This window comes from Callospermophilus lateralis, chromosome 1 (assembly GCF_048772815.1).
Source record: "Callospermophilus lateralis isolate mCalLat2 chromosome 1, mCalLat2.hap1, whole genome shotgun sequence".
Classification (NCBI taxonomy): Eukaryota; Metazoa; Chordata; class Mammalia; order Rodentia; family Sciuridae; genus Callospermophilus; species Callospermophilus lateralis.
The window spans coordinates 157013457-157033494 of NC_135305.1; the positions used below are offsets into that span (position 1 = coordinate 157013457).

General features: G+C 37.6%; 1 protein-coding gene across 2 annotated transcripts in view; it reads right to left on the reverse strand.

The window, feature by feature from the left end:
- Positions 1 to 20038, reverse strand: part of Atp2a2 (ATPase sarcoplasmic/endoplasmic reticulum Ca2+ transporting 2) — a 55790-nt gene that overhangs the window by 29102 nt on the left and 6650 nt on the right. For both annotated transcript variants that reach the window (XM_076850713.2, XM_076850619.2), the window contains exons 4-5: positions 16606 to 16710; positions 13506 to 13644 (exon numbers count right to left, since the gene is read on the reverse strand). In XM_076850713.2, the coding sequence (XP_076706828.1) occupies positions 13506 to 13644; positions 16606 to 16710 (244 nt within the window). The remainder of the gene's footprint in view (positions 1 to 13505; positions 13645 to 16605; positions 16711 to 20038) is intronic.

The following is a 20038-nucleotide window of genomic DNA, read 5'->3' on the forward strand; positions in this document are numbered from 1 at the left end:
AAAGAGTAATACATAATCTCAAGAGGCAAAGATCATCCTAGCATTTGACTGTAGGGACACATACGTTGAGGTGAAATTCCTGCTGGAAATGCTTATGCAACGAAGAGCAATATTCCAAATGAATAAACCAGAACCTTTCATTTTAGAAATTTAAAATTCTGTGCATGCTATGATGAAGGGTACACATCTAATGGATAAAGAAATAGCTAGCACAGATGAGGTCCTGGGTTCCATGCCCAGCACCAAAACAAAGCAATTGACACAGGAGAAACTGTGCTCTTCTCAAGCCAAAAAAAAAAAAAAAAAAAAAAAAAAACTCCACATATAATCCTTAGTTCAGGCTCTCATGTACATGACATTTTTAATGTACTTTTTTAAAATTATTTTTTGGTGGATACAACATCTTTATTTTATTTTTAGGTGGTGCTGAGGATTGAACCCAGTACACCTCATGCATGCTAGGTGAGCACTCTACAACTGAGCCTCAACCCCAGCCCCTGACACATTTAAGACCAGCAAAGCTAGTATGCAAATTAGGGGCCAACTATAAGAGGATGCAAAAGCAAGTGCAGGGCTTGTTTTGCTGAATTTCAGTATAAGAGCAGAGTTGTGGTTTTTTTTTTTTTTTTTTTTTTTGTGTGTGTGTGTGTGTGTGTGTTGCTAAGGATTGAATCCAAGGCCTAGTGCATGCAAGGCAAGCACTCTACCAAGTGAGCTGTGTCCCTACCCCTAAGAGCAGAGGTTTAGACAAACAGAAAACATTTGTTTTTTTGAGGCAATAAATACCAAAGTTAAATTTCCAGGGTAATACAGTCATATTATCTATTAGGGTGGAACCAATACCACATTTGCTGCATGAAAAATACTTATATTGATGTTATAAATTAACCATCTAGTCTTCCTCTAAAGGTTGGGTTAAATATATAAACAGTGTCTTTCTTTGCTGTATACAAAGTTATATTGTACACATTTAACTTTGACCCAATATTGAGAAATGAATGCCTCAAATGTTGAAAGAACAAACGATGGGGAAAACCCTTAAAAATTGCCTTCAATTCTTCTCAACCTTTTTTCCATCTCACAACTGCCATTCTAATTAGAATGGCAATTAAGATGGGCATGGCATGGGCCTGTAATCCCAGCTATTTAGGAGGCTGAAGTAGGGCTAAAGTTCCAGACTAGCCTAAGTAATTTAGGAAAACCCTGACTCCCCCCAAAAAAAAGGCCGGGGATGTGGTTTGGTTCAGTGATAAAGTGCCCCCTGGGCTAAATCCCCAGGACCCATGCACAAAAGGCAATTAAAATTAAGTGACTGAAAGTCAATGGGGGGCTCAGCAGCACACACCTGAAATCGAGTTCTCAGGAACCTAAGGTAGACAATTTTTTTTTTTTAGGTTGTAGATGAACATAATACCTTTATTTATTAATCATATGTGGTGCTGAGAACTGCCTCACACATGCCAGGCAAGCGCTCTACCACTGAGCCACAACCCCAGCCCTCCCAGGCAGAATGATCTTAAATTGGAGGTCAGTCCTGTCAAATTAACAAAATTCTCTTAAAGGGCGGGGGGGGGGGGAGGACTGGGGTTGTGGTTCTGCAGTATCTCCAGTCCTATGACTCACACACTCCCACCCCCGCAAAAAAATTTTGAGGCAGGGTTTTGCCAAATAGCTAAGTTGCTTAGGGCCTCCCTAAATTGCTGGTGCTGGCTTTGAACTCACAATCCTCATGCCTCAGTCTCTGGACTGCTGGGATTACAGGTGTGCACCACCACACCTGGCTAGGACTCCCTTTTCAATGCATTTGGAGTAGGACCTAGGACTTCACACATTTTAAAATCACTAAAAAAAATAACACAAGGGAAAAGCGCACAACCATAGGATCAGAGATGTGTGAAGGGCTTGTTTAGAACAGCCTCTACTGTATGCTGCTTCCACTGTACTAGGACATTAGCTCTACTCTTAGAATATCTGACTTCTCAGCATTTGGGAAACTACTACTTAAAAATTATAGATTGCAATTTCCATTAGAAGCTGACCTCTTTGTAGAAAGGTGCCAAAGCAGCATGAACCTAAATAGTGGTTTTTTTTTAAAATATTTTTAGCTGTAGATGAACACAATATCTTTATTTTATTTATTTATTTTATGCAGCGCTGAGAATTGAAACCAGTGCCTCACACATGCTAGGCAAGCACTCTGCCACTGAGCCACACTACAGCCACCCCCTAAACAGGTTTTTCAATCTTCTTGCTCAACTAATCCAACACTTCAGTTAACTGTGCTGTGGGGCTCTGCTTCACTCTTTCTGTTGGTAAGTCTATTTAGAATGGTCTGACCATTAGGAAGCAGGTTTTCTTAAGGAGTTAAAAGATCTAGGAAGGACCCATGGCATACTTTTCAAAGACAACAATTTCCTTTTGTTCTGTGAATTATAGACAGAGGGTTTGTGCCTGAGGAGCAGGCAGTATTGTTCTGATGATCACATCCAGTAATATTTCCCTGATGGGGCATGTGAATGCCCTCAGGGCAAGTGGTAGTGGAAAATTCTTCCTCTTGCCAAGAGAAAGCTATGCAAGTTTTTCCTCCAAAATTGTTTTTCTGTCTCTTTGAATTAAGGGAGGTATAATAAAAGAATATCTGTTATTAAACTACCTTCCTTTAACACTTTTTAAACTCAGCTATCTTGCTCCCTCAGTTCATACCTCTTTTCTTTGCCAACACAATAAAGGTTTGCACTTTAAACAAAAATCCTCAGAGTACACTCTAAGTTAGGTTTACCAAGATTATAATTTGCTTAAAGGAAATTATTACTTTGTCACATTTTAGAACTGAACCAAAGGTGTTCATAAGCCATGAGAAACACTATTTGCATCACTTATGTAAAATATAAACACCAATGTTTAAAATAAGCAGCACTCTGGGCTGGGGATGTGGCTCAAGCGGTGGCGCGCTCGCCTGGCATGCGTGCGGCCGGGGTTCGATCCTCAGCATCACATACAAACAGGGATGTTGTGTCCGCGGAGAACTAAAAAATAAATATTAAAAAAAAAAAAAAATTTAAAATAAATAAATAAGAAAATTCTCTCTCTCTAAAAAAAAAAAATAAAATAAGCAGCACTCAAAAATCTTTATTAATCATTTATGTATAATTTCCAGTGGAAAATAGAATTATTCAACTCTTTTATAAAGAAAAAAAACTATGAGATCAGAAATTGTTCCCTAAATTTTTTTTTTGGGGGGGTGAGGCTGGGGATTGAACCTAGGGCCTTGCACATCCTAGACAAGCATTCTACCACTGAGCCCCAATCCTTCCCTCCACTATTATAAAAATAAATAAATAAATAAATAAATTTAGTTATAGTTGGGCACAATATCTTTATTCTATTTACTTTTATGTGGTGCTGAGGATCAAACCCAGCGCCTTGCATGTGATAGGTGAGGGCTCTACCACTGAGCCACAACCCCAGCCCCATTTTTTTCTTTATCTTTTTTTTTTTTTAATTTCACTATTGTTTTTAAGTTTAAATGGCTCTAGGAAAAGCAAGTCATAACGAAATAAATTATCCTTACACATTTAACTATGACTTGCATTTTCACTACTTGCTTATTACTTCCAGGCCTTGAGTGAGCAGGAATAACATTATACAGCACCACAGTATAGATTACATTTGCCCCAATCTCATTTGGTGGGTAGCATTCTCTTTTTAAAAGTGCCAATGTGGCCAGGTGTGACGTCACACTTCCATAATTTCAGCACCTGGGAAGGCTGAGACAGGAGATCACAAGTTTGAGGTCAGCCTCAGAAATTTAGCAAGGCCCAAAGCAATTAAAGGAGAACCTGTCTAAAAAAATAATAATAAAAAGGCTGGGCATGCAGCTAGGTGGTAGAGTACTCCTGGGGTTCAATACCTAGTACCAAAAGTAAAAAACCAATGTGAAACTACTCTCCTGTGTTTCAAGTGCTTCTTCTTACAAGACTTGAGATATAGGTTAGTCTCCCACCACAGATTATAACATGATCAATCACTGCCTACCCCTCACCACTCTCTCCTCTCTGAACTTCAAACACAATTCAGTTCCTCATGGTGCTTTCTGGGTACTCACACACCCTCTCTTTTCTCCCCTACATAGCAAGGATTTCCCTGAACTCTCAAATTAGGCTGGTTATCCCTTAGGATGGGCCACAAAGAGCACCCCTTCCTGATACTCAACACTATGTTCTGGTGTACCTATATCAAGAGACCAAAAAGCTCCATGAAGGCAGAGTCTATGGGCCACCAATGATTCCCTAATTCCTACCACTCACTGTGTGTTGGGTACATTGCTAAGTAAAATACTTGTCAATGAACAAAATGCTTGCAGCACACATTTCCTTTAATATACAAACATCAAGAGACTTCTACCAAGTTGAACTATGTCACAAATCAACAGACAATAAAAAATCAGGGCCCAAAGAGATCTGAGACTTAGTTGGGTTAAATAAGGTTTAATGATACTTAACAATTAAGTTCTACAGTGAGACTAAAAATAATTTTTTAAAAAGGGTACATTTTAAATCAAAAGGAATACTTTAAAATAAAACTGATTTTAAAATTGGCTTGGCTGGTTCTATGCAGGCATGTTCCTAAATACTAGAGAAATAAAAAACAGCATGATAACCATGAATATATGTGGTAGAGGCAGCCATGGGCCACCTAAGGTTAGAGTGTACAACATGTGGCATACCTCCCAATATGATTTTTTCTTTTTAAACTACAAAAGTAAAACATGCTTTAAAAACGTTATTCAACAAATACGCATCACTGTTAACAGTAGTGTTAACTTCTGGATCATTTTTTTGGTGTTGGGAATTGAAACCAGGGGTACTTACCCACTGAGCCACATATCCCCAGCTTTTTTCTGAGACAGGGTCTTGGCTAAGTTGCTGAGACTGGCTTTGAATTTTCGACCCTCCTGCCTCAGTCTCCCAAGCTGCTGGGATCACAGGCGTGTACCAGGGCACCTGGCTAGATCATTCTTTTTGTAGATGGACATAATACCTTTATTTATTTATATGTGGTGCTAAGGATCAAACCCAGTGCTTCACATGTGTAAGGCAGGCGCTCTACCATTTAGCCACAACCCCAGCCTGAGAACTGAGAACACTGCTATTATACCAAGTACTTGTTGTAAAGGCTGCATAAGTCACTACTTCAATCTCTCAACTGCTCACAAGAAACATGCCATTATCTCCTTCTCATTTTATTAGTGAGGCACTTTTCAAGGTCCCAGTATTGTACAACCACACTACAGGCTCAAATCAGTCTCCATTTTCAAGGCCATCTGGTGTTTCTAACTCTTCCGTTACAGTGCTACAGGACAAATACTTTTGTGAAAAACGCTTTAATTCATAGAAGAATTCCCTATAAATGGCTATGGTTTCCACCAAATTCAGATTCCTGCCATCTCCCTACAACTCTCAACCTTGCAATGGTCCCAGCTCTGGCAATGTTGAGCACTTTGCTTGGTTTTCGAAAGTGATCGTCTTTAATAAACTTAGGAAAACTGAATCCCAAACTACAAAGTTTTCTTCTACTTTTCCAAAATCCTAATCTCAATGGAAAGAATGGAAAGGTTGACACTTACTGGTACTATGACTACCATTGAGTCATGGGAAGGGAGAGGAGGTAATTACAGGAAATCAGGAAATGCCAGCCCCATGAAATCAGGTCAGGTTTCAAGATCGACTGGTCCATCACGGTCTGATGGCTAGAGAGACCTCCGAGAGTGCCTCATTTCTGAGTTTTTAATATCCTAACACTGCTGAAGGACCTTAGGTCTCAAAACTCTCTACTTCTAAATACCTGCATTGATTTGTTTTCATTTTGCTATTCTGCTTTAAATAAGTTTTTTAAAAATGTTTTTTTTAGGGCTGGGGATGTGACTCAAGCGGTAGCGCGCTCGCCTGGCATGCGTGCAGCCCGGGTTCAATCCTCAGCACCACATACAAAGATGTTGTGTCCACCGAGAACTAAAAAATAAATATTAAAATTAAAAAAAAAATACTGCTTTATGGTGCTTAGGATAGAACCCAGTGTCTCACACATGCTAGGCAAATGCTCTACTACAGCCACCACCCCCACGTTCTTTTAAAAATTTTTTTTAGTTGTTGTTGAACACAATACCTTTATTTTTTTTATTTTTTATGTGGTGTTGAGAATCGAACCTAGTGCCTTGCACGTGCTAGGCAAGCGCTCTACCGCTGAGCTACAACTCCAGCCCGTATACAAGTTCTTCAGATAAAGAATTACTCTGTTTTAAAAAACAGATGTAGCTTCCAGGATTCACAAAAAATAATTATTTTCTGTTTTATCTGGATACAGATATTTCAACCTGCATCTCTAAAGAGCCCTTGTTCTCTCATCCTTCTCACCACGAAATAATTCTACACAAGGAGGGAAGAAAATGAACCAGAATAAACATGCTCAAAACCTTACTTGGTCATACCTCTTTGCTTCTGATTCTGTTTATTATTTAAGAACAGAACTGTTCTTTGTGCATGCAAGGCAAGCACTCTTCCAACTAAGTTATATCCCCAGCCTCCACATTCTTTATTTTGAAACAGGGTCTCACTAAGTTATCAAGGCTGGCCTTAAACTTATGATCCTACTGCCTTAAGCCTCCCGTGTTGCTGGGATTACAGGCATGTGCAACTAAACCTGCTCCCCGCACCATGTTTTTTAAGTTCTCATGTTTACATTTTTCATTATATTTATTTTATTTATTTTTATGTGGTGCTGAGGATCAAACCTAGTGCCTTACACATGCTAGGCAAGTGCTTTTCCACTGACCCACAACCACATCCCTCATTTTTACATTTTTAAAAGATAGTTTAAATTTAAAAAAAAATTTTTTGCCAAACAGACTGGATATGGAACATGTGAAACAAAAAGCCTCAAATATTTACTAGCTGGTCCTTTTCAAAAACAATCTTTTTTTAAAAAAATATATTTTTTAGTTGTAGATGGTCACAATACTTTTATTTGTTTATTTTATGTGGTGCCGGGGATTGAACCCAGTGCCTCATGAATGCTAGGCAAGCACTCTACCACTAAGCCACAATCCCAGCCCCAAAAAGAATCTTTGTCAACCTTCTGTTCTATAGCATCTGGGAGCTCAGCAGACGTGGATTAAATATTTGCTGAATGTTCAAAGTCAGACTCTGCTCCAATCCCAACAGTGAAATCAGTCCAAGCCTCATGATCAATCTATTAGAATCAGATATATTCTAGAGCCAGAACACTCTCTTGAAGAGTCCACTGTAATTACCTGATTCTGTAAAGAGGTCAATCAGCTTTGTCCAATGTCATGCAGAATTCAGATAATCTACATTTTCTTACACATATTGAGTCACCTATTTCACAACTTTGCCTTTTACGCAACTGACAACTGATTGGAAAAGCCACTTCATGTGTGGTCACCAAATTTCAATATTGCAAGTTTACTATTAAAAGTGAAACATACCTTCCTTTAAGTATTAGTGAAGTTTAAGAATTATTCTATACTTAAATATATTTTAAAATTGTTGGCACTACAGCCCAACATTTCATCTTCACTTTAGGGAATATAAATTTCTTACAACTCTAAAGTAATTACAATTTTATTTAAGATTGTGTCATTTCTATCACTTACATAATCAAAAAACAGGAGTCAGTCCAAAGTACACTACAGGACTAAAGTCATCTGAGAATATTTATGTTCTTGTGCTATCTGTCAACCCCAGGTTATCAAGATACATGAAGTTTTGTTTTAAACAATCCAGAAAACAATACCCTTGAAAAATCAATAAATAACCCCCAAATGCTAAAATTGGGACATTTTTTGCTCTCACTTGATTCACTTTTATAATATCAGCAAGTAACACAAAGTTTTAGAATACTGACATTCACTTCTTAAGATCATACGCAATTTTACTATTTTTGGTTTCCATCCATCTAGAGAACTATTTTCTTGGCACTAAGATAATGTAAAACTACTGTGGCTTTAGAAGATGAATACATGAGTCATTATCCCCAAATATTTATTTGCCAAATCAATGTTATTTGGATCCTGTGTTCTAGATACAAATGCTTATGTGAACCCTAGTTGTAATTCATACTTAAGACAACTTCTCCTTGGAAAGGTTATTAACTAGTAATAGCAACATCTAAATTTAATTTCCTTAATGCTTTCCACATCTCCCCCCAAAAACCAATCCAGCCTAACCTTCCAAAAACTCAACTGAATCATCCTTTCAGATATCTTCCAACAGATGGCAAAAAGAACTTTATCACTTAGAGACAGGAGATGAACCTTAACATTCTAAATGACTACAAAAAGGTCTGTTCCTGTCTGAAAGCATCAGGAACACAAGTCAGTACATTTTCAAGTTCCAAATATTTTACAATATTTTCCATTGTTCCAATATATAATTACCTTTTCATGTCCAATTTATAGTTTAAATAAAAGCATAAAACTATTATATATTTTAAATTATAAAAGCTCAATTTATGCCATTTATTCTTTCAGTTTAGGTAGACAGTAAGACTTTTCCCTCTTTTGGGGGACAGGGTCCTGGTAAGTTGCCCATGCTGGCCTCAAATTTTAAACTATGCCTTAGCCTTCCAAGCAGCTACAATTACAGGTGTGTGCCACCATACCTGGTGACAATAAAACTTTAAGAAGAAAAAAAAAAAAATCCGAATGAAATTCACTTCTACACTTTCCAAGAACTGAATTATTAGTTTAAATACAAAGAAAAATAATACATAATAGCTAGAGGATGAAAATGTTCCACAATTAGACAGTGATGATTACAGACTCTGTGACCACACTTAACTGTATATATATATATATATATATTTTTTTTTTTGACAGGGGGTGGGGTGGGTACCAGGGATGGAACTCAGGGGCACTGAGCCACATTCCCAGCTTTATTTTTTTTGTATTTTATTTAGAGACACAGTCTCCCTGAGTCGCTTAGTACCTGCTGAGGCTGGCTTTGAACTTGAGATCTTCTTGCCTCAACATCCTGAGCTGCTGGGATTATAGGCATGTGCCACAGCACTCGGAATTAACTGTGTACTTTAAGAGTAAACTAATGACATGCTATTGTCTCAGTAAAGCTATTTAAAAAAATGGTGACCTGGGTATAATTGAAATGATTGATACCTACGCTATGTATAGATTTACCAAGTACACTATATATCATCTAATAAGTAGTTGAAGGCAGAGGAAATAAGCCACAAAGACTCATTTTTCAACTACAGAAGGTGAATAGTTATTTATTTGCAGTGGTTGAAGGTTAAAAATCATTTGCAAAGTTATTATAGTATCCATACATTTAAATTCACCTATTACTGACCACATACACAGATGGCAATAATCTATTCTGCACAGTAAGCTGCGAAATAAAATAAGCATGTTCCCATTAACTGAACCTACCCTCTACTTCTGATTTTAGAGAACATATGACATACCCAACAAAAAGTTGTCAACTGTCAAGGTGACACTTCCCATTAAGGATTCAGAAACTGGTGAAAGGGAAATGAATTTTAATGTATGTATTGCCTGTAGCAGATATTATATTCACCTGAGATGAAGAACAAAGAATTTAAAACTCATCTTTTTTGAATATTCAACTTGGTTTTTTGAGTTTAATTTGTTTTTAATATTAAAAAGACACGAAATAATTGTCAGGAGCCAAGGGAGAAGAGAATGGGAAACGAGTTTTTAATGGATATATGGTTTTTAGGTTGAGGGATGATGAAAAAGTAATGGAGATGGATGGTGGCGATAGCGTTATGACAGTATGAACATACTTAATGGCACAGAACTGTACCATTAAAAACAGATAAAACAGCCTGGTGCAGTGGTGCACACCTATAATCCCAGTGACTCTAGAGGCTAAGACAGGAGGATCACAAGTTCTAGATCAGTTTCAGCAACTTAACGAGACTCTGTCTTAAAAATTAAAGAGGGCTGGAGGTGTGTAACTCAGCAGTGAGTGGATGTAGGTTCAATTCCCATTAATGGGGGCAGGAGAGAGGGGAATTAAATAAATTAAAGAGAGATTCTAGAAGACTAGAAATCTCAGATCACACACTATGGAACAACCATTATCTGTCGTTCCTAAACTGTCAAATGCAATATATATAATACAAAAAAATGTAAATATACAGTATGCAGAAAGATCAGGGTTATAACCAAAGCTTCTCCACTATGTGATCAATGCATTGGGCAAGTGAATAAAGTCTGTAGGATTTATCAAACTTTCCAAAAAAGGAAAATCTGGTGGTACTGAAAAAGCCTATATGCCTGGAGCATAAACAAATTGCATAAGATGAATTCACAGAAGCAGGGACATGCAAGTTCTATTAAGTCAAAAAAGAATTTTATATTTCAAGAGCAATAGGGAAGGGCTGGGGATGTGGCTCAAGCGGTAGCGCGCTCGCCTGGCATGCGTGCGGCCCGGGTTCGATCCCCAGCACCACATACAAACAAAGATGTTGTGTCCGCCAAAAACTAAAAAGTAAATATTTAAAAAAAAAAAAAGAGCAATAGGGAAGCCATCTAAGGGTTGATGGACAGATGACATCCCTTTAAGAAACCACTGACTGTTGGGTGGAAGATGGAATGGAAGAAGTCAACAAGGGAAGCGAGAGTCTCCCTAGGATAGTTACAGTTTGAGACAACAGCCAGATTGGTGTGATAACCAAGGAGACAGAGTTCATGGACTTGGATGTGCTCTGAGGTCAGTAGAGCCAATGGTCTCAGTGTCAAATAAAAAACCAAAATCATCAAGGCAGAAAAGAAGCTGGCTATAGTCTTAATGGAGACCCAAATACACTGAAATAGTAGACCAAATACATTAAAATATTCTCAATTTGACAGGCTGAGAATGTATCCCAGATGAAGCTGGAGAAATGGCAACTGAAGCCAAACAATTGTATATACATATATAGGCAAGGCCATCTGCAACCCAACCTACCATATGTTTATGGAATGACAATTATTTTCCTGTCAGTCTCCCTCAGTTACTCTGATCCAATCATCTAAACTAGAAATCCTACCAACACCTTTGATTCTATATCCACTTAGTGATACAAACCTGTTCCTTTGCATTTAAATCAGAGGCTCACTTTCAAAATACACGACTACAATTCCACACTAAAGGGACATTTCGTTAATATTTTGGGTTGAGACCTGGTAAAGAGTAGCCTCAAATGACTCCCATGTACATGCCTGTTTAAGAACCACATTCATAAACTCCTAACAACTTACATTATTCTTAAGGCTGCTGCCCTAGTTATGTCTTGCCCTCATTATTTCTTACCTCGATTACTAAAATAGCTTCTCTATGTCTAACATTCCTCATTTTGACCTATTTTCTTGCTTCTTTTCCTGCCCCCCCCCCCCTCACCTAGTGGTACTGAAGATTGAACCCAAGGCCTCAGGAACATTAGGCAAGCACTTTTATCACTGAGCTACGTCCCTAGGGGTTTCTATTTTTTAACACAGGGTCTTGTTAACTTGCCCAGGCTGGCCTCAAATTTGCAATCCTCCTGCCTCAGGCTCCTGAGCAGCTGGGATTATACGTGTGTGCTACTGAACCCTGCTACCATTCTGACCAATTAATTCCCCACCTCACAATTTTTTTTTTTCTTTTAAAAAAGTAACAACTGGGACTGGGGTTGTGGGTTCAGTGATAAAAGTGCTCACCTAGCATGTGTGAGGCACTGGGTTCAATCCTCAGCACCACATAAAAATAATTGAAGTCATTGTGTTCATTTACAACTAAAGAAAAAAAGTTTTTTTAAAGCAAGTAACAACTAGTAATTTTCAATAAGGCCTATAGATAATAGATAGTATTGTGTCAATTTCCATAATTGCATTGAGGTTGATAAGGGAACGTACATTTTATAAAATAAACACTGAAGTAGTTAGGAGTAAAGGGGCATCAGATCTGTAATACATTCTCGAACAGAAAGCCTATGTACATACACACTGAAAAAGCACCTATAATAGAATATTAAACTTAGAAGAACCTAAGGGAAGGCTATATGTTAATTCTCCATCTTAAAACTTTTTATTTTGACATAATTGCAAACATAAAATGTTTTTAAGACAAAAGAACCTAAACGAGTTGATTCTAGGGACAACCTGATTCAGAGATATTTGAATAAATGGTATTGATCTGGAGCGTTGAGAACTAGACCCCTCTGAGGTTGTGGGACAGTCAGTACATTGTGGTATACTCTGAAGCGAATCCCTACAATCCAGGCCAAGACCACTGGCTCAGAATGATATAAAAGTGTTTCCGAGCATGGCTTTCAGGGTAAATGACATTGCCCTTAACTCAATTTGATAGTTAAAAAAAGTATGACTTAATGTTTGTGCCAAGAATCAAAAACAGAAATAAACCATGAGGTCCTTATATAGTATCCCAATGAACTGCTCACTATAACTGTCAAATCAACATTTAAGTGTTACTTCTTTAGCAACTAGGATGTATCTAAACTAGTAAAACATATTTAAAAACAAAACACTTCTGCTGGGCATGATGGCCATGCCTATAGTCCTAACCACCCAGGAGGCTAAAGAAAGGGATATCACTTGAAACCAGGAATTTGAGACCAGCCATGGCAACATATCAAGATCCCATCTCAAAAGATGAAAAAAAAAAAGAAAAAAAAAAGATGGAAAAAAAAAAAAAAAAAAGCCTCACCAACAGTATGAAAGGAAGTAGTTAAACAATAATAAGATTATTTGAAATAATCTTATAGAAAACAGAATATTTCTGGGGTCAGGCCTGTAATCCCAGTGACTTAGGAAGCTGAGGGCAGGAGGATCATAAGTTCAAGTTCAGCCTCAGCAATTTAACAAGACCCCATTTCAAAATAATAAAAAAGGACGAGTAGCCCAGTGGTAGAGTCCCTGGTTTTAACCCCCAGTAAAGAAAAAGAAGGAGGGCTGGTGATGTGGCTCAAGTGGTAGCGCGCTCGCCTGGCATGCGTGCGGCCCGGGTTCAATCCTCAGCACCACATATAAACAAAGATGTTGTGTCTGCCGAAAACTAAAAAATAAATATTAAAAATAAATAAGTAAATAGAAATAAATAAGTAAATAAAAATAAAGATATTGTGTCCACCTAAAACTAAAAAAAAAATATTAAAAAAAAGAAAAAGAAGAAAAAAGAACAGAATGTTTTGATGGCACTAAAATGTAATATAACTGATACCTGATACGTGAAACAATTATTTTATTTTATTTCTTTGTAGTTGTAGATGGACAGAAGCTGTTTATTTTGTTAATTTTTATGTGGTGCTGAAGATCAAACCCAGTGCCTCATGCATGCTAGGCAAGCACTTTGCCAATGAGCTATAGCCCTAGCCCCGAGAATAATTAATAGCCTTTAGAAAAAGACCACATTCAGATATACAACCTAGAGGGGAAAAAAAAAAAAAAAACGACAAACTTGACTCACCAGCAATTTCTACGATATCACCAGGAACTATGTCTTTAGCTTTAATCCTCTGCACACTCTTTCTGTCCTGTCGATATACTTTGCCCATTTCAGGCTCATATTCCTTAAGGGCTTCAATTGCGTTCTCAGCATTTCTTTCCTAAATAAAAGAAAACAAAAGATAAGTGTAGTAAACACTTGCCTGCCACTGCAAGTATTATTTCTAGGCCAGGAATTAAAATTTTAATCTAAATCTTAATAATTAAATAATAAACTAACGAAGTTTGTATTAAAAAATTCATATTTTATGATGCCAATTGTTTTACAATGGCACTTATGATTTTGGATTAAAAATGAAAAGATAAACACCCCAAGAAGGGTAAGGGAACAAACTATAATGAGGAAAAGAGGTTACAAAACCTGCTGTTCCTAAGCACACAGCCTTCAACTCCAGCCACATGTACCCATACCATTTATATCAACCCTGTGTCACATGAAAAGCTATATGGCAGAACAGTCTAAAGTCAGGTTGCCTAGGTTTAATCCAGGCTGTTTCACTCAACAGCTATGTGATTGTGAATAAATTTTACAACACACAGGTTTTACTACCTGTAAAACAACTACCTCAAGGAAGTGTTGTGAGAATTAAGTTTTATGTAAAATGCTTAGATAAAAGTTTTGGCACCTTATAAATGCAGTGATGAATTTTTAAAAATCAAGTTATGTCACAAACCCTAAGAAATTAAAGACCAATGAACTGCTAGAATTTCATCATCACACTGCTAAATATTAGAAGTATTTAACCATAATCAATGTAACTACTATAATTTAAATTCTAATGTTTCTAATATTGGAGGAAGAATAAATTTGGAATATTGTCGCTATTCAGTTAGTCAATTTTGAAACAAAGTCCCCCCACGCCTGTACTAGGGATTAAAACCAGGGGAACTCTACCACCCAGCGTATCCCCAGCCCTTTTCCTTTCTTTCTTTTTTTTTTTTTTTTGGGGGGGGGGGCAGGGTGGTACCAGAGAATGAATGCAGGGGCACTGACTACTGAGCCACATCCCCAGCCCTATTTTGTATTTTATTTAGAGACAGGGTCTCACTGAGTTGCTTAGCACCTTGCTGTTGCTCAGGCTGGCTTTGAACTCACAATCCTCCTGTCTCAGCCTCCCAACACCCCTTTCTATTTGGGGACAAAGTCTTGCTAAACTGCTGAGGCTGGCCTCAAACTGGCAATCTTCCTGCTTCAGCTTCCCAAGTAGCTAGTGTTACAGGTGTGTACCACTGTTTTCAACCCCCTAAAGTTATGAATCATACAGTTTCACCTTCTCAAGATCTTGTTAGGGAGAATTAAACTGGATTAGTCAAGGTTAAGGAAATGTTCCACAAGCACTATATTTTGCTCCTACTAAAACTTCAAAAGTCCATCGAAATTAGATAAACTACAACTCTCAAACCCAGAAGACAAAGATGACAATTAAAATCACCTAAATAACATCTCCTTCCCCCACTCAATTCAAACTATTAAAAGGAATATTTAGAGTGTAGAGCATCTGAAAGGGAAACAATGACAGATTTAAACCAGTTACCCCAGAAAATAGTAGACTTAGAGAAATACAAACACAACTACCAAAAGGATAACTTACAGTACTTCTAAGGTTTCCCCCAGTTCTACAAAGTTTATAATCTCCATCTCGCTCCATTTACATCTCCTACTCAAATCCAAATAGGCCTGTCATTCTTCAAACAAATCTGGTACCATTCTCATTCTCCTCCTTTGCTGAAATCATATCCCCAGCCTCCATCTGCAAAACTCCGTAACAGTTCCTAACTGCTTGTCATCACCACCTTCTTTGATGACACTGGTCAGAAATGACAGGTTCCTCAATACTACCTAACATAATAGTTTATTTCCAGAAGGCAAGAAACTTTTAGTATTGCTCACACCACCTAAGATACTATGGAAACATGAGAAAACTAAAGAACATTACTCTTGTTTTAAAATAAAGACAAACTAAGTGTCTTATGAAACTTTCATAAAAAAATTTCATTTTGCAATTCAGATCACATCCAAGAATTTCTATAAATATGTGTATGGGAACCTCAGTGTCCCTTCTGTCAAATGGGAATATGATCTGCCTAGGAATATAATTTTAAGGATGAAATAAATGGAAATGTGCATGAAGTAACTATCATAATAAATGGTATAAATCACTTAATAATAAAAATGAGATGATCTGGTGTAGCTCACAGCTTAGCATGCATGAGGCCTTGGGTTAAATCCTTAATACCACTGTAAACAAATAAGTAAAATAAAGAAAAAAGAAACATACACAAAATTTTCTTTTAGGTGCTGGAGATGTAGCTCAGTGGTAGAGTGCTTGCTCCAGTGGCCTGTGTAAGGCTCTGGATTCAATGCCCAACACAATTTCTTAAAAAATAAGCTATGCTTCCATGAGACCATCATATATTTATTAATAAAAATTAAGTTTATAATTCCGACAGGACTACATTTATAAGATGCTTTCACTTTAAAAGTGACAGGCATACTCTATTTTAATCCTCAAAGAGGTTGACTACACCATCGAAAGCCCCAAAGCCCAATACCTAAAACAATTTAGGGTTCAAATAATTTTTATAGCTAAAATCGCCTAAAAATCCAAGGAGAACAAAGATGATGTTGAGTTTATAAAGTTTATCATAGGAAACAACAGGAAAAATAAAGACAGATTTTGGTCCTCATATTTCCTGGTTTCCTTAAGTAACTCCTCTCATCCATTTTCCTTCTTTTGAGACATGGTCTTGCTATATTGTTCAGGCTGGTCTCAAGTAATCCTCTGGGCTTAGTCTCCCAAGTGCTGGGGACAACAGGCATGTGCCACCACACCTGGCTTCTCATCCATGTTCTTAATTCCTTATTACCAAGAAGGTTGAGCAATTTTAATAGCAAAACAGACATCCATGACAGGTCTAAAATCTATCATTAAATAAAAATCATATAAACTTTCCACAGACATTTTTTACTCAATATATTAGGAAAAAGATAAAAGATTTGTGCAGTTTGAAATAACTTACATAAATTGCTAAAATTTAGCACTGCAGTAGTTTTTGCTTACCTGCCATACACCCACAATTGCATTGGCTACTAATATAAGTAGAATCACGAAAGGTTCTACAAAGGCTGTAATTGTTTCTTCTCCTTCTTCAAACCAAGCCAAAACCTAGAAGATAAATGGCTTATGTTAGAACTGTTAATGTGTTTTTAGGCTTAGTGCCCCTTTTACAACAAAAGTAGCTATAACTAAAAGAATGATAGACTAACCCTCTTTTCCTACAAAATCGCCACAAGATGTAATGATAAAAACAATCAGCTTAAATTTTGTTAATAGCAATTTTGGGGATCAAAGTTTCTTAGGTAGGCGTGGTAGTGCACGCCTGTAATCCCAGTGGCTCAGAAAGCTGAGGCAGAAGGATCATAAGTTCAAAGCCAGTCTCAGCAAAACTTAGCAAGACCCTGTCTCAAAACAAAACATAAAAAGGGTTAAAGTGGCTCAGTGGATAAGCACCCCTGGGTTCAATCCCCAGTACCCAACCCTGAAACTATACAACTTCTTAACCATACCTTTAACAGTTAATTGACTATTACTTATATCAAATAACATCAGATGTAATGTAAATTCACAGTAAAAACAATTTTGCTACTGACTCAAATTTAGAGTATATAAACTGCTAATTCCACTTATTTTCAGTGGTATTCACTTCAGAATTACTACAAAGTTGTTCTGTGGGAATGTATTTCGAAGATTATCCATATGATTTTTTAATATAACATAACACTTCAGAGATGACAAAATTCCAGAAAGTTGTAACTGGACACAGAACACTGCCCCAAGAAGGAATAGAAGATTAAACTTTTAGTTCATGCAACCAAACCTTGTTAAGAACTACAAGTTAATAGCCACCTTGTATCATAATCAAGCTACTATGAAAGTGATTAAAAAAAAAAATCCAACACAATGAACCTTAGTAATAAAGAACATGGTAAAGAGTGATAAAAATGGGTAAATATTTCACTAGGATCAGGTCCTGAGATGCCAAATGAATTTCTGTGAAAAACCTGCTAGTCTTAATGATCCAATCTGGAAAGCTGGCTTTTAAAAAGTAACAATAATATTGCTTAATAAGCAGGGCATAATAGTACATGCCCATAATCCCAGCTACCAAGGCAGCTGACCAGGAGGATCCCAAGCTCCCAGCCAGTCTGGGGAGCTTTAGTGAGATTCTGTCTCAAAATAAAAAATAAAAAGGGCTGGGGATGCAGCTCAGCAACATATGGTTTTCCTAGGAAGCACAAAACCTTTAGCTGGATTCCTGACACGCTTTTTTTTTTTTGTACCAGGGATTGAACTCAGGGGCACTCGACCACTGAACCACGTCCCCAGCCCTATTTTGTATCTTATTAGAGACAGAGTCTCACTGAGTTGCTTAGTGCTGAGACTGGCTTTGAACTCTTGATCCTCCTGCCTTAGCCTCCCAAGCCACGGGGATTACAGGCTTGTGCCACAAAGCCTGGTGACACTTTTAAAAACGGGAAAAAACCTTAAAATATGCATATTTTAAAGAAAGTCTTTAAAAGATCTATTTAGGCCAGGTGCAGCAGTGCACACCTGTTATCTCAGCAACTCAGGAGGCTAAAGCAAGAGGATCACAAGTTCCACCAACCTCAGCAACTTAATGAGGCCCTTGGTAACTCAGCAAGACCACGTCTCAAAATAAAATAAAAATCCAGTAAACAACGAAAGCCCACTTTTTAACTGGGCTTAGTGGTGCGCATCTGTAATCCCAGTGGCTCCAGGGGAGGCTGAAGAAGGAGGATAGTGAGCAACAGCGAGGTCCTAAGCAACTCAGGTGAGACCCTGTCTCTAAGGCCAAATATGAATTTTCTAATAGAGGAATGGTGAATTAACAGATCAATCTGTGCAGGAAAAAATAAAACAAGTACCAGGACCCAGGTTCTGACACATGCCAATCTCTACTGACAGCCAGTGAACTAGAGTAGGCAGAAAACCAGAGTGAGGATGATAAATGCCAAGCACACTTTCAACAGGGCATTCCTAGTGTTAAGGCCAGGCCTCATGCTGGAATGAAAACTTCTCTAGGAAGTCAGGAATTTTGATAGTTGTTGGATCACAGCTGCTGATACTAGCCTCTCAAAACATTTGCACAAAAGAGCATGAGAGAAATAATACATTTAATCAGCTCTTAAGGGAGAAAACTTGCTCAACATGAAGAGTGACTAGGGCCTTTCCAAAAGGTCAGTGAGGCATTAGCAACTGTAAGATAAGCTTCACACCTTGTTAAAGTGGGTATGAATTTCCTTCTTGGCAGTCAAGCCTGGGGGACAAACTTTAAGCAACATCCTTTTAACAGCTGGAGCAAAGGATGAAGGCAAGTAGTGACAAGACAATAAAAACAAACTTCCACTTTTCAAAAAATGTGTATTCTTGTGAAATTTGGTCCTTGGTGAATATAGGAACCCTAATTAATGGAATATAATAGTCTCATGGGTTTTTCAACTGATAAGAGAAAAATCTGAAGCACATGTTGGGGGGCTGGGGCTGGGACTCCGTGGTAGCATATTTGCCTGGCATGAGTGAGGCACTGGGTTCAATTCTCAACACTGCATGTAAATAAAGGTCTATCAACAACAACAACAACAAAAATAAATAATGATAATGATAATAAAGAACAGGTTGGATGAATATAAATTATCTGTATTTCCTTTTTCTTGTGAAGAGCCTCTGGTACATAGTTGATGTTCAATATATATATTTACTAGTACAAACCTGGCAATATTATGAACTCAAACACTAAGAGCAAAAAAATAACACTTCATAAACAATTGCAAAAGAAAGTAGAAGAAAAGGCTACTGTAGTGTAATTTTAGGCATAAACCATTTCTTCTTTCCTCTGAACTCTGCACTTAATTCCTATCTTCTAACATTTTCAAGAGAGTTTAAGTTTCAAATATGCCAACTATATTTGAAATAACCACTTGCTAATGAACACTCAACTACACTTCTTTTTTTGATACTAGGAATCAAATCCAGGGGCATTCAACAACTGAGCTACATCCCCAACCCTTATTTACTGAGACAGGGTCTCAATGGCTGGCCTCCAACTTGCAAACCTGCTTCAGACCCCCCAAGTCATGACTGGGATTACAGTCTTGCCTCACCACACCCATCCCCAATTACCCATAACAAGTTAGGATAGGGTATCTTAATAGTTATCCACAAGACTAATCTGTGAGACAAGGTTTATTTCTCAGTGTTAGAACACTTGCCTAGCCTGCTCAAGGCCTTGGACTGATGACCATCACTGAAAAATGGAACTAATAGGATGTATAATGAACAAAGCAAATTTTAATCCAAGTTAAGGTGTGTTCAACTGTGGGAGACAAGTCATGATGTTGTGATTCAGTTATCTTAAAGTTGGGATAATAGGCCAAGCTCTAAACAAGACCATAAAAAAGTAAGAGGTGGGGGC